This window comes from Lepidochelys kempii, chromosome 12 (genome assembly GCF_965140265.1).
Source record: "Lepidochelys kempii isolate rLepKem1 chromosome 12, rLepKem1.hap2, whole genome shotgun sequence".
NCBI classification, from domain to species: Eukaryota; Metazoa; Chordata; order Testudines; family Cheloniidae; genus Lepidochelys; species Lepidochelys kempii.
The window spans coordinates 32,233,994-32,252,171 of record NC_133267.1 but is presented as its reverse complement, the minus strand read 5'-3'; the positions used below and the strand labels follow the sequence as shown (position 1 = coordinate 32,252,171).

At 40.4% G+C, this 18,178-nt stretch overlaps 1 protein-coding gene across 2 annotated transcripts in view; it reads right to left on the bottom strand.

Moving 5' to 3' along the window:
• The window catches only part of CDYL2 (chromodomain Y like 2), a 79,868-nt gene that overhangs the window by 14,058 nt on the left and 47,632 nt on the right, over nucleotides 1-18,178 (bottom strand). For both annotated transcript variants that reach the window (XM_073307989.1, XM_073307990.1), the window contains exon 3: nucleotides 6,035-6,252. In XM_073307989.1, coding sequence (XP_073164090.1) covers nucleotides 6,035-6,252 — 218 coding nt within the window. The remainder of the gene's footprint in view (nucleotides 1-6,034; nucleotides 6,253-18,178) is intronic.

Below are 18,178 nucleotides of genomic sequence, written 5' to 3'. Positions count from 1 at the left end.
TTCTCTCTCTTCCCCTCTCCTCCCCCCAGTGCTGAAGATTGTGTGTTTGCAGAGGGAACCGAAGGACTTTAAAGGTCAGTTCCTGGGAACTGATCCCTGAGATCAAGTTGAATCAGAGGAGGCCAAATTTCTGACATTGAGGGAAAACATTTTAAAAATATAAATGAGAACTTATTTTCACCCCCTCCAAATGGGACATAATTCATATTAATATAAACACCCAAAATTAGAAAAAAAAAAAAACGGAAAGCCTATCCCTAGGTCAGCCCTTCCAGTCTCCTGATAATTTTTGTTGCTCCTCTCTAAATTTGTCAATACTTCTTTTGTAAAGATGTGCTCAGAAGCTGATTAGATTAACAGAATTCTTTGGTTCTCTGATATGATGCCTGTGCAGTCTAAAATTTTATTGGCTTTTCTACTATTCCATGGTACACATTTGTCTCTAATTTGTAGTTCGCTATCAGACTCTTAAGTCTCTTTTGGCATTATAGTTTTTCACACTTCTCATTGAATATCTGTGTTCTAGATTGTTTTCCTACAGATGTTTAAACATACATAAATAGACGTAGCATACTTATTGATAATCACACAGGACAAGCACAAAATCTGCTTCTTGGACTACACAACTGTGTATTTTCTAGCAATATTCCAAAATGAATATCATTTTGGTCCAGTTCATGGCATTGTTTTTTAAGCAGAAGTCCCCACTGAACTCAGTATAATATATTACCTTTTATTACTTTCTGTCTGTTTCCAGAATCTCTGTAGGGTCCCATGTACTATTTCTCTGGTATTTTCACCTATCTATCACTTCAAAAGGTTTTCTCTCCCCCCCACCCCACTCTCCTGCTGGTAATAGCTCATCTTAAGTGATCACTCTCCTTACAATGTGTATGATAAACACCCATTTTTTCATGTTCTGTGTGTATATAAATCTCCTCACTGTATTTTCCACTTTATGCATCTGATGAAGTGAGCTGTAGCTCACGAAAGCTTATGCTCAAATAAATTGGTTAGTCTCTAAGGTGCCACAAGTACTCCTTTTCTTTTTAATATAATTTGTGAAATTCATTAAAATGTAGTTTATTTTGTCTTCCTGATCAAATCCAGCACTGATTCCTATAGTGGCCCCGTAGATATCTTCCCCAACTCAATACACTGCTGTTTATCATTAACTTTTCTTTTATAGCCCTTCAACCAGTTTTCATTTGACAGGAAATTATTCCTACCCAAGTCCTATTTGAATTAATGATTTAATGTTATGAGCAAAACTTCACAAGATCAGATCCAGATCCTCAGCTGGTGTAAATCAGCCAAATCACCAATTTAAGCCAGCTGAGCCTCAGTTCTGCATCTACTGCTTTGATGAAATCCAAATATATTAAAACTACTGCTTTGTCTAGATTGTGGGTTTTTTTTTTTTTTTACTACAAAATTATCAATCAGGTTTATCTGGCAAGATTTCCCTTTTATAAACCTATAGAAAATGTACTTAAATTGCAAATAATAAAAAATAAAAAAATAAAAAAAGAATTAGACTACTATCTTTCTAAGAGCTTAGTTGGGTTATTCCCTCCCCACCCCCTTCTTACAAACGGGAGTTTTTAAAGACGTCTCTCTAAACTTTGCTTATATTCAGGAAGACTCAGTGAACTGGGAATTTATCCCTAAACTCGTCTACACATGATTTCTATAAATCAATAGAAGTCCCTGGTTTAAAAAATTAAATTTCATGTATTTATTTGAAACTGTAACGGTCCATTTGCTTGCTTGCTTGCTTTATTTATTTAAAAAGAGAAACATTCTCTAAAAATGTTACAATGAGCAAAACATTCTAAATCCTTGCTATCATTTTTATAACTATTCTGCAGTGATTACCTTTGGCGACCTTGTTAATTATACATTTATTTCTATTATTTATTGATACTTCAGCACCCCTGTAAGCACACTGAGTCCTTTCCAGTACAAGGATATCTGATAAATTATATGTGGATGATAAATCCTACTGGAGTGATAGGGCGATACTTGTGATTGAAGTCTGCCATAAGAAGCAATCTGTCTGCTAGGAGAATAATACAGATATTTCATGAGAAGAAGCATGCAAGTAAACCAGTGATGTGACACACATCCATAACACTGCAAGCACTGCATTTTTTTCATGGCTAGAAGAATGACTGTTGATACTTCATATGTGTACCTTCACTTCCAGTTTTTGACTCGTAATGCATACGGAGTAGTTTTGTCAATCTTTACCAAAGCCATTAGCAATCTAGAATATATTTTCTCATCTATTCTTCTGCTTTTTAACTCAGTAAATTATTAATCCCCAGAAGTATTGGTACCCTAACTAGGAAGAATAAAAACAATGGATTAACCATGTTCCTGGGTTTGAAACAGATTTTGGATTACCAAAAGCTGTTGAGTTTAAAAAACAATAACAGAAGTTTTCTATATATTTAAGTAATAGATTTTCAAAAACGTTGGAATCAAATCTTCAAAATTAGCAAATGACCTGCGAAGTTAAATAACCCATTGGTGGAATTTATGTTGAAAATTTGCATGACTCTCTTTAAAAAATGAAATAAAATACCAAAGCAAAATTGCTTATTTTGAAAAATTATAATATCTAGTTAAAGATAAAAGGAAATAATCCCATTAGTAATCTGAATCTTTTTTTTCAAAAACCACAATGGCACTGAGCCAATTTCAGTCAATGCAAATCCTAAAAGAAAGGAACACAGGCACGTTTTATGCTAAAATCACCTGTATGAACTTCAACTGTGATGTATTTCAGAGTAACAGCCATGTTAGTCTGTATTCGCAAAAAGAAAAGGAGTACTTGTGGCACCTTAGAGACTAACCAATTTATTGGAGCATGTATGCATCCGATGACGTGAGCTGTAGCTCACGAAAGCTTATGCTCAAATAAATTGGTTAGTCTCTAAGGTGCCACAAGTACTCCTTTTCTAACTGTGATGTAGTTACTAGCAATGAATTGTGATGTTCCATTTAGTCTTAGCTTACTCCCTTCACTCTTGATATCAACAAGCCTAGTGATAATAACTTGAATTGCATACTATAGTTGAGATTAATTTTTTGTCAGGCAACTGTTTGCTTGGCTCTCCTCTGACACACGCAGAGAACTCTATAATATAACCTTTTGGGTTTTTAGACATCTTTAATTAAGTGGGGATAAATAGCGTAAATCACTAGTTTAACAAAACAGCTAAAGCCCAAAGGATGTCCAGCTGTGGCTGGGTCAGGAGGAATCATAATGGAAAGCAGGTTTCAGAGTAGCAGTCGTGTTAGTCTGTATTCGCAAAAAGAAAAGGAGTACTGGTGGCACCTTAGAGACTAACAAATTTATTTGAGCATAAGCTTTGAAGTGAGCTGTAGCTCAAATGGAAAGCAGAGAAACTTTGGGGAGAGTGGGCCTTTGTGTAATGTATAATTTATTATGATTCTGGGCTTTACAAGCCTTGCTGCCTTGTCTACTTACTGTACTGGTGGTAGCGACCAAGGGAGCTCCAGTGTAGCCAGACCACTCAGGTTTTAACTTCCATGTCAGCTAGACCTGCTCTGAGCAGATTTGAGCAAACATTGTTTTTTCCTATGTTTCTAATAGAGTCTGAAGTGAACAGAGTAACTTTTAACACAACCAAACTCTCTTCCCCACTCTCTGTAAGTGTTCTGCATGTGTGTGGTTAGTGCTGGTAAAAGGTGTCAAACTGATAGCCCTGGGGCCTGAAGCTCTATGTTCACCCACAGAATATTGTCTCAACCCTGCCTAGGAGAAACCACATGCTAGGGACCAGGATTTGCTCCATACTGCATGGCCCTTGGTCTCTTTGCTGAAATTGTGGGTTTTAAACCGGCAAGCTAGATGTGAAAAGCTAGATGCCCTGACCATCCAGACCCTAGATATTAATGTAGCTTTAGAAAGAAAAAGGCTGTTTATTTCTCTGTTTCCAGCTTCAGCAATGATCTTTGCCCAACACCAAGAATACTGTCAGTGCTGCAGATCTGAGAGAAGGAGCCCACCATATTTGTTTGTGTGGTTCATTCATGGAGGTGGGCTGCTGGGTTTCAGAAAAAATTCAAAGGCATAGGCCATGTATGCCTTGTCAGGAGAATTTTGGGCTCTAACCACACTGCTCAATGAACTTGAACTTCTCTTGGCAGTCTGGGGATGAGCTCTCAGGGCCAGCAACACAAAGCAATGTCTGTTTAAAGTTAACACGGTAAATCTTCGGTTTGCTTCAGTCAGCAGCCATTTAGTTATAGTACAGCAGCCTCATACTTATACAGAAAGTTGTTTGCTTCATAATGGAGTGATGGATTCTATATGAATGATGGATTGAATGTAATTTTTTTATGTGTGATAACTACCGTTAAAATGAATATTTGGTGCACTATAGGATTTACCTTTACTACGTTATTCCTTATAATTTGGGCCCTACCAAATTCATGGCCATGAAAAACGCATCATGGACTGTGAAATCTGATCTCTTGTGTGCCTTTATGCTGTCCTATACAGATTTCACGGCTGAGGCCATTGTTTCTCAAATTAGGGTCCAGACCCAAAAGGAAGTTGCGGGGGGGTCACCAGGTTATTTTAGGGGGTCGTAGTATTACCACCCTTACTTCTGTGCTGACTTCAGAGCTGGGTGGCTGGGGATCGCTGGCTGTTGGCCGGGCACCCACCTCTGAAGGCAGCACCCCGCCAGCAGCAACAAGGAAGTAAGGGTGGCAATATCATAACATGCCACCCTTTCTTCTACGCTGGTGCCTTCAGAGCTGGGCAGCCGCTGACTGAGGGCCAAGCTCTGCAAGCAGCAGTGCAGAAGTAAGGGTGGCAATACCATAACATATTATCCTTAGATCTGCGCTGCTGTTGGCAACGGCTCTGCTTTCAGACCTGGGCTCCTCGCCTGTAGCCACCGCTCTCCAGCTGCCCTTCTCTGAAGTGCAAAGTTAAGTATAGCATTACTGTAACCCCCCTATAATAACCTTGCAACCCCCCCACCCCACAAATCCAGGACCCCTACAGTTACCCCACCGTGAAATTTCAGATTAAAATAGCTGAAATCATGAAATTTACGATTTTTAAAATACTATGACCATGAAATTGACCAAAATGGACCATGAATTTGGTAAGGCTCTATTTATAAATATTGCAAAAACTGTGGGTGGTAAGTGTCTAGTTTTGTATGGTACCAAGAGTGTTTATGTACATGTGCGTGTGTGTCTCCCAATATGGAAGACTGAGAGAACATTCCCCACTGGATCTTAACTATTTGGAAAAAAAAAAAAAAGTAAAATTTAAGGCCTGATGTGCTTGGCAATGATTTTAGCGGTGTTCAATTATTGGGAATTAATTTCAAAATGACACATTTGTTACTTAATAACAGAATACACAATACAAAACAATCCTAAATCCTAGATGTAGAATCACTGAATCAATGGAAATCAATAATTCAGAGACATCCTGAAGCCCTGTGAATTTGAGTGCAGGGTTGGGACCTCAGTTTATAAAGAATACAGTGCATGAAAATGTCAAATGGACAATTAAATAAAAGCAGTGAAGGATTAAAATGACTTTTTAATTTTTTGAATTTTTATCCTGAGATACATGATTTGAGGTGTACATATGTACAAATCCTTGCAGTAGTAATCAAACACATTGTGTGAGAGGTCAGATTTCCACTAAGAGTGGTAATTTTAACATTTGAACAACTACTTCTTAAAACTGCAGGCAGGGATTAGTGATCACATCTTTCCTCTTCCTACTTTTTTATTTGGGGAGAGATTATTTGAAAAAATAATTTCCATTGCATATAATAATTAGATCCATCTGGATCAGATTCCAAGCATGATAAGGTGGAATATCTGAGCGCCATACATTTTAAAAAGATATTCAATAGGGAACCCCAACCTCCAAAAATACAGAGAAGAGAGTTGCCTTAATTTTCAGATTAACCACATTCCCATCTATTAAAGTGGCTTTCTTTTGCTTTTATGGCTGCATGCTTACCTCTGGGGTCAGTGCATTGTTATCTGAAGTCTGGCTGGAGAGCAGAATGTGTGTGAAACCATCTTCTTTCCGGACCACAATGTCTCTGAACCGACAGTTACTTTCATTTTGACGTACGCTGTACCTTAGTCTCTTATCAAAGACATAATCTTTCTCCCCATCCAGTTTCCTTTTCACAGTGCTGTGCAGATTCAGGCCTCCGTTGGCCAGAGAGGAACCTTTCAAATGCAAACAACCAAAATGGATACATGTGATCATGTCTATACCTCCAAAGAAAACAGCGTAGTGTATTATTACCTTGAATTTCTCTGGATGTCTAGATCATCCTGTTCCAAGGATGGGCAAAAATGTGTCCAGCAACCAAATATGACGCACGAATTCTAGCGTGTCCCCTGACCGCTCATTTTTACTGCAGCGATTCCGCCTGCGTATCCCAGCATGAAATGCTCTATCATGATCTGAGTAGAAGACCACTCAGATCAAGATCAATCATTGCATTTTGGGACTAGTAGTCTCAACAGATGTGCCTATAGTGGAAAATGAGAGCAGCTGTACCCTGCTCTTTTATGTGAATTTGGGGTGACCCTCAAGTTCATCGGAAAATTCTAATTCAGTTTTCTTTGGCAAAGCTGGGCATGATTGACTTAGTCCATATCATCTCTTCCTAAGATGCATGTTGTTCCTTGTCTACAGAACTAAAGCCATTATCAACTCCATTTGGCAATTTTAATGTAGGAACAGGATCCTCAATTGTACGTCTCTACAGGGACTCAGAGCAAGACAGAGCAGTTCCTATCAAACATTTACAGCTAAGCTGACTCCACTATCTCACTCCTCTTCCTTATAATTCCAGCGGTCACCATTAAAGGTAGTATTTTACCCATTGGTATCCCACTGTGGTATCTGAGATTATGCTCAAAATAGGATACAACTTGATACGAGGTGCTCCATTGGAGAGGCTGCAAGGAAAGGCAAACATATTTACCAAGTATATACACAAGAGAAGTGCCAAAAAGAGGATAGCCATTTAGAAATTTGGTCACCCTTTTTAGCATACTCCGAGGATGAGGGCTCTCCAGCTAGGAAGCCAGAATCTTTAGCCAGGTTCTTTGAATATTTATCTGATCCTTACTTCATTATATATTACTTATTATGTTAATGTCTTATTGTAACTTTACATAAAAGTCCCATCCCCACAAAAGGGGGACTAGTACACAACTGTGGTGTCTCATATACCACTGTGTAGTAACAGTAGATAAACAATGACTTTTTAATTACCTGTACTTTTAACATTAAACTGTGCAAAAAACACCAAAACGTATTTCTGCCGGTGCCATTTTGCAGAACACATATTGATAGGAAAACACCAAATCAATGACAAGGAATACATGCTTACTCTTCAAAAACAAAACAACCACAACAAAATGGCATCTTACTGAGAAACATTCAGTTTATCCTGAGTTCTGCTTGCAGCAAATTGTAACTCCTGCTTTGTTTATATTTATAATTTCTATGGGATATTCAGGAAATATGTTGTCATTAGTAACAATACACAAGTAGCCCAAAGGCTCTGTTATGGAGTCATACAAATATGCTAAATACATGCTTTCTGTAAGTCATCTCCTTTTTGCAGTTAGAGATATTTTAAATGTCATTACCATTTGGGTAAATAAAATAATTAGAAAAAAGAAAAGGAGGACTTGTGGCACCTTAGAGACTAACCAATTTATCGGAGCATGAGCTTTCGTGAGCTACAGCTCACTTCATCGGATGCATACCGTGGAAACTGCAGAAGACATTATATACACACAGAGACCATGAAACAATACCTCCTCCCACCCCACTGTCCTGCTGGTAATAGCTTATCTAAAGTGATCATCAAGTTGGGCCATTTCCAGCACAAATCCAGGTTTTCTCACCCTCTGCCCCCTCCCCCCCCAACTCACTCTCCTGCTGGTAATAGCCCATCCAAAGTGTCCACTCTCTTCACAATGTGTATGATAATCAAGGTGGGCCATTTCCTGCACAAATCCAGGTTCTCTCACTCCCTCATCCCCCTCCAAAAACCACACACACAAACTCACTCTCCTGCTGGTAATAGCTTATCCAAAATGACCACTCTCCCTACAATGTGCATGATAATCAAGGTGGGCCATTTGTGCTGGAAATGGCCCACCTTGATTATCATGCACATTGTAGGGAGAGTGGTCACTTTGGATAAGCTATTACCAGCAGGAGAGTGAGTTTGTGTGTGGGGGGGCGGAGGGTGAGAGAACCTGGATTTGTGCTGGAAATGGCCCAACTTGATGATCACTTTAGATAAGCTATTACCAGCAGGACAGTGGGGTGGGAGGAGGTATTGTTTCATGGTCTCTGTGTGTATATAATGTCTTCTGCAGTTTCCACGGTATGCATCCGATGAAGTGAGCTGTAGCTCACAAAAGCTGATGCTCAAATAAATTGGTTAGTCTCTAAGGTGCCACAAGTACTCCTTTTCTTTTTGCGAATACAGACTAACACGGCTGTTACTCTGAAACCTGTCAAAATAATTAGATAAATTCATGGAGGCTAGGTCAATCAATGGCTATTAGTTATGATGGTCATAGATGTAACCCCACTCTCGGAGTGTCCCTAAACCTCTGACTGCTAGAAATTGAGACTGGATGACGGGGTAGATGACTTGATACATTTCCCTGTTCTGTTCACTCCCTCTGAAGCACCTGGCACTGGCCACTGTCGGAAGACAGGGTACTGGGCTAGATGGACCATTGGCCATACTGGGTCAGACCATTCTTATGTTCTTATATAGACTGTGCAAAAGCAGAAGTTGAAGTTGCTCAATTTACTTGATATAATGGCCATTAAAAAAAAAAAAAAAAAGAAAGAGAGATGGGCCCAAAATACTCCAAACATACAGGAAGGAAAAAAGAGTAGTGCAGTCTGTGTCCAAATCTGAATCTATATTTAATTGTTTGTTCTTACCTCTAGAGCAGAGTGAACCAACCTCCTGGTTTTGGTATTAAAAAGCTAAGAATGTTTTTTTGTTTGTTTTGTTTTTTTGAGGAGGAGGGATGAAAATTAGGACATGGATTTAAATTTTGTAGTTTAGATCATCTTTGTCCAACTAAAAACGCATTGTTACAATGACTGTAATGATGAATTTATAGCGAATGATTCCCTAATAGAGGAGCCAGCCACCTTCCTTCGATAGACTTAATATTTCCATTACTTGATATCTGAGTAGCTAATTCAACTACATGACTAGCTGTCACTAAACCCTGGAGTCTGCAAATGTTCACATCCTGTAAAATATCCGTTTATACCCTGCAATTATTATATTTAGTACTAAACTACATTAAAGTCTAATAGTATTCTCTCTTTTTACAGTTAAATTATAAACACTCTCCAGTAGAGCTCTAGCAGATATATTCAATTAAATAATGGTTTATTAATTGAAACATTAAATTTAAATTAGTTCCTTAGTTTAGAAAGAATATTTGAAGCATTTAGGGGTTGGGTTTTTTTTGACAAGAATTAGTTTTAATTGTAAAAATCCCAAACCAACAACACATGTCATTTAATGCTTGAAATTTTACAAATTACAACTTGTACATTTTTGGCTTCTTCCTTGTTTATAGTGATTCATTACTAGAGCACAATGACTTATCTGGTAGTTTATTCCTTTTTTTTTTTTTGTCCATGAATTATTTGGAAACTGCAGTCTCAATCTTGCAAACACATATGTGCTTAACTTTAAACTCAGGAGGAGTTCCATGGAAGTCAGTGGGAGTATTAATGTGCTTAATGATAAGCAGTGTAGAAGTGTCTGCAGCACTGGAGACTGACTGACTTTTACAGATTTTTTCAGCATTCAGAATTGTTCTGCAAATACTTTCTGAAAGCATTTCAGCCTGTCATTGTTTGAAACCAACTTCCTTTATCTAGGTGGTCTTCTATTTTCTGTTCACTAACAGTATATGTCATCTAGGATGCATGGTAGTGTTTCTTGTGCCAGACTGGAGCTTTTTTACAAACAATAGATGGGAAATAGGGTTGCCAGGTGTCCAGTTTTCGATTGGAATACCTGATCGAAAAGGGACCCTGGTGGCTCTGCTCAACACTGACTGAGCCGTTAAAAGTCCGGTCAGCGGTGCAGAGGGGCTAAAGCAGGCTCTTTGGCTGTCGTGGCTGCCGGAAGCAGTGGCAGCTCCCCCCTCTGGCTCCTATGAGTAGGGGCAGCAAGGGGGCTCCGCAAGCTGCCCCCATCACAAGCACCGGTTCTGCAGCTCCCATTGGCCGGGAACCACGGCCAATGGGAGCTGCGGGGGCTGCGCCTGCGGACAGGGCAGCGCTCAGAGCCACCTGGCCGGGCATCTGTGTAGGAGCCGGAGTAGGGACATGCTGCTGCTTCTGGGAGCTGCTTGCGGTAAGCGCCGCCCGGAGCCTGCACCGCTGACCCCCTCCCACCCTCCAAACCCCTCAGCCCCAGCCCAGAACCCCCTCCTGTACCGCAAATCCATCAGCCCCAGCCCAGAGCCCTGTACCCCGACACCCTGCCAGAGCCCCCTCCCGCACCTTGAACCCCTCATTTCTGGTCCCACTCTGGAACCCACACCTCCAGCCCAGAACCCATAGCCCCTCCCAAACACCTGCCTCAGCCCGGAGACCCTCCCATACTCTGAACCCCTCAGCTCCCTGCCCCCAGCTTGAAGCCCCCATCTGCACCCCAAATCCCTCATTCCTGGCCCCCCCCCCAAGAGCCCACATCCCCAGCCAGGGCCCTCACCCCTCCGACACCCCAACCCTCTGAGCCAGCCCAATGAAAATGAGTGAGTGAGGGTGAGGAGAGTGAGTGATATGGGGGGGGATGGAGTGAGCAGGGGCAGGGCCTTGGAAAAGGAGCAGGGCAGGGGGCAGGGCAAGGGTGTTTGGTTTTGTGTGAGTAGAAAGTTGGCAACCCTAATGGGAAAGCAAAGAAATTTCAAGATGGCTACTTGAATAGTTGACTTTGTTAGGAAAGAAGTCAGACATGACAATCATAGTTGTTCCTTCTGACCTCTAAATCTACGAACAACTTCTGGTATGTATCTTTAAGCAAACATATACTTAGACAGGTATTCATCAATTTCATTTTTCACAAACATTCTTATAAATAAAATTTCTTGTATAAATGTTCATGTGAAATGAACAATTGGGGTTGTGAATAATTCATCTTTTTGGACCAAAGATTCCAATACCACTTTTGTGCACTATTTGCTCTGCTTTGTGCTCACTACATTGTTTGATCCATCTGCAAGCCTGCAGGAGAGGGAGATTTTGCAATAAAGTCTAAAGAACTTAGGAAATTAGATGCGAGAATGGACATGAGATGGAAGCAGCCTCAGGCTAACTGCATTGGTAATCTGCATACTATTAAGGAATAAGCAACAGCTATTCTAAGTACAGATGGTAAGGGAAAGGTGGGGGCTTAATTCTTAAGGGAAATCCAGCACAACAAAAAGTCTCTCGTCAATCAGTTTATCATCATTATTTGTTGCATCTCATTTTGTTCAAATAGTGCACCAAGTGGGGAAGTTAAAGATATGACAAAAGAAGCTGTTAACATCACAGCAATTATTATAGGCAAAGCGTGTGTCAGCTGACAGGATTTTAACCAACAGAAGGTCTATATGCAATCTTCAATGGCTCCTATGTTTTCTAATTTATGCTTTCCTCAAATGACACGGTAGATTGCATACAGACCTTCTGTTGGTTAAAATTGTGTCAGCTGACACACACTTTGCCTATAATTGTTTTAGGTTTCATGCAAAGATTTACACCAATGCAACTAAAATCAGTCTGGTTGTTTTTTGCTTGAAACCTAAAACTGATACAAATACAAATAACTATCCATGGATTATCTATGGGAGGAATGTCTGATAGTCCCATGATAGTGAAATTCTGTATCAAAATTCTGACCTATGTTGCCTGTCTGTCAATATCAGTACACCAACATGGATCGCAGACGCTCATCTCTAGTTGTTGGAACCTAAACATAATTTAGTTATCTACTTTAAGATGGGCCAAGATAGTGAAAATCAACCTCTGCAGCTATAATTAATGTGTCTTCCTACTGAACATTCAGCCTAAGATAAAATGGTGCCTAACTTTTATCACCTGGTTAGTACATGGTAGGGTAACAGTTAACACCTTAATATGTCAAGATGAAAAATGACTGTGGCATGGAGTAAAGCTAACCATCCCCCAAACAATGAATAATGTATGTGAAATAAATTAGAGATGTCATAAAGAAACACAGGAAGCTTTAGGTACCTCTGAACTTGGTTTCCCAGCCTAAGCACAGAGATGAAAAATTTAGTTCAGCTTTTTGATGCTCTCAGTTTATATATGAAAGAGAGCACAAGACAATGTTTCCTTAATTTAGCGAGGTCTATAAATTAAACACTGGGTTATAAATAATCTGCAGTAAAACTTGTGAAGGTGTGTAGAAAGAGCCCTGTAAAGATTGGGAGGAAGAGCTGGTAAAAGTCATCAAGGGAACAAAATTTATATTAGGACTTCAGGACCACATGATACTAGGTGCTATACAAAACTCATCCTGATAGATGTACTGTCTAAAAAGATGAAACAAAAGGTGGGAAAGGAAACAGAGAAGTGACATGCTTAAGGTCATACAGCAGTTCAGTGCTGAGCCAGGAACAACCCAGTCAAGTGCCCTATGCACTAGACCACACTGTCTCTCCAGCCACCATGTTAGCTAAGAATTGATGAGTAGGGCCCTACCAAATTCATGGCCACGAAAAACGTGTCATGGACTGTGAAAATCTGGTCTCCTGTGAAATCTGATCTTTTGTGTGCTTTTATCCTATACTATACAGATTTCATGGGGGAGACCAGCATTCCCCAAATTGGGGGTCCTGACCCAAAAGGGAGCTGCAGGGGAGTCACAAGGTTATTTTAGGGGGTCACAATTTTGTCACCTTTACTTCTCCCTGCCTTTAGAGCTGGGCAGCTGGAGAGTGGCAGCTGCTGACTAAGGGCCCAGCTCTGCAGGCAGCAGCGCAGAAGTAAGGGTGGCACGGTATGGTATTACCACCCTTGCTTCTGTGCTACTGCTGGCAGCGGCTCTGCCTTTAGAGCTGGGTTCCCAGCCAGCAACCACCACTCTCCAGCTGCCCAGCTCTGAAGGCAGCACCACTGCCTGAAAAAGACCCTTGGAAGCTCAAAAGCTTGTCTTGCTCGCCAACAGAAGCTGGTCCAAAAAAAGATATTACCTCACCCTCCTTGCCTCTCTAATATCCTGGGATCAACTTGGCTACAACACACAGAGAGTGAATATTTTTGGTTGCATTTTACTGTTTCCTATAATTAACAGAACAAGGGGAAAAAAAGGAAGCAGGAGACTGGGTTGATAGAGAATATTTAAATGAAGGACACCATGACACTATGAAGGTTTTCATAATGGAAAGATACAGTGGTTAGTGATACATAACAAGCAGGAATTCTTCAGCAGATGGTGTGCAGAACTAGAGCAGAGCAGGAAGACGACTATTTAAAGGGACACATTTGATGTTGTCAAGGAATTTGACACAACAATCACTCTCAATTGCAGTATCATGAAAAAGCAGAGAGCAATGCGATAACAGAAGACAACAAATGTCATCAGAATACTGCTGCAAACTACAGAAAGTTTCTACAGATGTTCCAGAGTTTACCTAGTGTTTGTTTTCCTCATGGCCTGGCCTATTATTGCCATTCACAATGGCAAAAGAGTCCAGACCTGCAAGGCTAACAGCATGCATCTCCTCAGCAATGTCAAGACAATAGGTGTTCCTAGTTTAAGGCCAGATGCAAAGGAAACAAGAGCAGCGTACATTAACCTACAGCACACCCTTATACTTACTGACAGTAAAGAGCTGAGAGGATGTGGCTATTTCATGGGAATTATAATGCTGTGTGTTGAAATGGACTAGCTGTGTGTACGGCAAGTGCAGCCCTGTAGTGGACAGAACCAGTGCGGCTCAGGGCATTTTGATTATGTTGTCCTCTAATGTCCACCAGGCAAAAAGCTTTTACCCTAATGGAGGCAGATGTAAGTATTCATATAGTCATTTGTTACATGGTTCTGTTCCGCCGCTCTAGGTAACAGAACTAATAAAATACAGTAATCTTGTGATTAAGGAATATTAAGAGTAAGTGGAGGAATGCAGAATGGAGATTTCTTTTTATTTTGGTAAATGTATTAAAAGGTGGGGTTGATCACTAGAATTTTAAAGATATAGCTATTAATGTACATTGTGAGGTGCTTGAAGCTTTTATCACCAGCTGTTGATTCCCTTAAAAGATAATAGGAGAAGATGGTAAGCACTATTTGATCTGGGCTTTCAAGGTCGGGGCTGGATTCTTCCCTTTGGCAGAGAAGTCTATGGAAGAGGCAGTATTTTTCTAGGAAATTATCTCCTCAGTCGGGAGGGTGCAGATTGTGGGCAAAAGGTGTAGTCTCCCAATCCGGCAGATCCTGGGAAGAAAGTCCATGGGTTGTAGAGGCAAAAGCTGTGTTTGTGGCTATCCCAACTGCTCCGCTGAGTCTGACATGGCTGCGCAGTGGTCCAAACCTCCAGTAATGTGCATGCAGGTATGTGCGTGCATGCGCACACGCACATCTACAAGTACATTATGGGTTTGTTGGTGAAAATTGTATCCGTGGGATGTGCAGGTATGAGCCCATCCAAGTGTATGTGCATACAAAGCTGGGCATGCATTAGTGGAGGCCACTTTAGGGAGCCACTGAAACTCAGTCCCCGAACATAATTATTTTATTTCTACAGCATCATTAGCATGTGTGGTATTTTCTAGACAAAATACAGGTTATTTAATTATAGGGTTACTCATCTTATGGCATAATTATAATCATCAGGTTAATTCAATTATTCATTATTGCTATAGGCTGAAAGGCACTTTTGGTTCATGGTGATGGGATATGGGGCCTTTCACTTCTAAGCTCTGGGTTGGACTATAGCCAAGATTGGGGATGACTGAAGACTTAGCTGCTGTCCTATGTAAAAGGAGTTGGCGATGTCAGTCCAATACTAAGTAGACATATGCCCTCATCACAACTGGCATCTGTATTAATGCTAATAAGCCTTCCTATAAGTGTGCAAACTGAGGGGAGAACGTATTCGTCTCGGCTGGAAATGAACAGTGATGCAGATTTCTTTGGTTTACCTGCAGTTTCTGTCACACTCTCTAATTTCTTCCTGCCAGGGAATGGAAAAATTTCAAAAGCCTATGGTAAAAACTTCAAAAGCATTACTTTTAATCTGTCTTGCTTGCTCCTCCTCTCCCCCGTTTTCTATCCCTTCCCCTCTTATTTTGGTTACATAGTTTGTCCCCTTTTTCTTTTCTCCATTGTGCATGTTGGCAACTGCAAAGTGAGACTGGATGGAATCGTGAACTCAGGAGTGCTGCTAGACACAGAACTTTTGGAGGAGATGCATCTAAGCTCACGATGTAGTGATCAAAATTCAGCTTCACTTTGCTTCTGGCTGCAGGAAGAACAGAATGGAGTGAGGGGAGCAAGACAAGAGTGCAAAGCACAAAAATAGAAGTGAAGGAGTTGGGGAGATACGATGTAAAAATCATTATAAAGAAATGTTCTCAGATAGTTCGGGCCATCTGCTGTTTTGCCATAAGCCATCCATAAGTGTCTGCACACCTGGGAGCTCAGGGCAAGGAAGGACTTTTTTTCAGGACAGACCTGTCCAGGGTATTATTCAAAGAAGGAATGGGAGAAACCATTTTTTTTCCCCTGTGAGGACAAATGAAATTTTTTTTGCCCCTCAAGTTCTTGTTTTATTGTCCCCTTTTAACAAAATGATCTTAAAATATAAAAGAAAGGTATGTGGTAAAACCACTGCATTCTGAATAAATATATTGTGTACTGAAAAATAAAAACTAATTAAGAGCACTAGGCATGAAAAACCTTCACTCGTTAAAACCTATAACTGCAGAAAAGAAAAATAATGTAAATGTTATACACACAACACAGCTGAAGCTCAATTTTCAAATAGACTCCTTCACTCAAACCCAGCAAAGCACAGAAGCCCAGGCTCTCAGCTTTAAGCATGAGAGTTGCCTCACTGAAGCCACTGAAGCCATTGGGATTATTCATATACTTAAAGATGAGCTTTCTCTGGACCAGACAGGACATTTGGATGCTCAGATTGGAACACAGGTGCCTTATTTTCAGCCTCAGGCCTCCACTGGCTAACATGCACAGTATAGTGCCATTAATGCCTGCATGCGCACTTGAAAGGGTTCAAATTAATGGGCATTAGGGTGCGTCTCACTTGTGAGGCTTTAAATTCACAAAATGCAGGTGTGAACTTCTTCTGTAATACCCAAATAACAGCAATGGTTGTCTAGTGTGGCAATTGCTGGGGTAACTATAATAATCAAGGTTATGAGATTAGCAACGAAATATACTGCATACTTTTGTGTCACGGAAACAATACCAAAACGGTAATTAAGGAATTAAAAACACCTTGATGGCCATGATGGGGCAACCCAGTATGGCTCCTGTAAAAGAATACTGTGCCTCTCTAACCTACTAGAGTTCTTTGAGTGTGTGTCCACAATGTAGTGGATAATGGAAAACTGGGTGATATGATATGATTTATGTGGATTTTCGAAAAGCCTTTGACAGTCATTCACAAGAGGCTATTAAGGAAACTAATACTATCATGGATTAGAAATTGGCTAATAAAAATAAAGAGTGGAAAAGAAACCATTTGTTCCATCATGGTAAATGATTAACAGCGGGCTGCGCTGAGGACCTGTAGTAAGACAGGTTTGTTTAATATACATATAAATGATCTGAAAGGGAAGTGATAGAAACATTTTTAGTGAACAAAACTTGGTTAGTGAAGATTAGAAGAGATTGTGAGGCACTAGAGAGATATGTGAGAGATATCCTAACAAAGATATGTGAATTGGCAACATGATAGCAGATGAAAATGCACAATGGAAGGAATTTGAACTACTCATACATGTTGCTGGATTCTAAATTACCTGTAATCACTCAGAAAAAAAGGTTGGTGGGTCATTGTGAACACCTCAGTGAAACCCTCTGCTTGCTGTGCAGCAGCAGTCAAAAAAGCAAACAAAATGTTAGGCAGTATAAGGAAAGGAATCAAAAACAATACTGAAAACCGTCTAGTGCTATACCATCAGTCGGCAGTGCACCCTCACCTGGAATACTGCGTTCAGGTCTGCTCACACTGTCTCCAGAAATATACAGCAGAAACAGAAGGGGCCAGAGAAGGGCAATGAAAATAATTAGATGCATGGAAAGACTGCTATATGGGGAGAGATTGAAAAGACCTGGCTTATTGAGGCGATGCATGGTAAATTGGTTGCTCCTATTTATCTTTTCACAGAATATAGGAACAAGTGGATATTCAATTAAATTGAAAGGGAGAAACCTATAAATGAAATACACAACATATAATTAATCCATGGAAATTATACAAGGTATCATTGATGCCAAGTGCTTAGTATGATTTAAAAAGGATTTGACAGTTCTGTGGGCAATAAGAAACTCCACAATTATGTTAAACAGGATGATTTTTTTATAAGAGGTATAAACTCCATTCTCCAGGGCATAAGCCAACCACTAACTACTGGGGTAAGGAATAAACGTCCCCTCTGGGCAGGTTATTATAAATCGTCTACTACAGGGTTCCTTGTACCTTCCAATGAAGTCTTTGCCTTGCACCTTCCTATGAATCAAGTCACTGTCAGAGATACTGACTTCCGGGCTCTGGAATGGCAATCCTGAACAAATACCTCACAGATGTTACTAGTGGCAGTAATAAGTACCTTAAGATTATCCAGGCACAAACTTTAGGCAACAAATTAATACTAAGATTGTTTCCAAGATCCTGCCTTTTCTGGAGTGCTGGGCCAGTACTTGTGGAATTGAGAAGCAATTATTAGTGAGTTGGTAGGAGGTATAGCCAGAATTTCAGTGTTGTACATACCTCAACTGTTGCCCCCACACCATTCCTTGGTATCCCTCCCCCACAAATACCCGTAAATAAAACACACCAGAGAGGTGTGTGACACAGTCCACATTGCCTCACA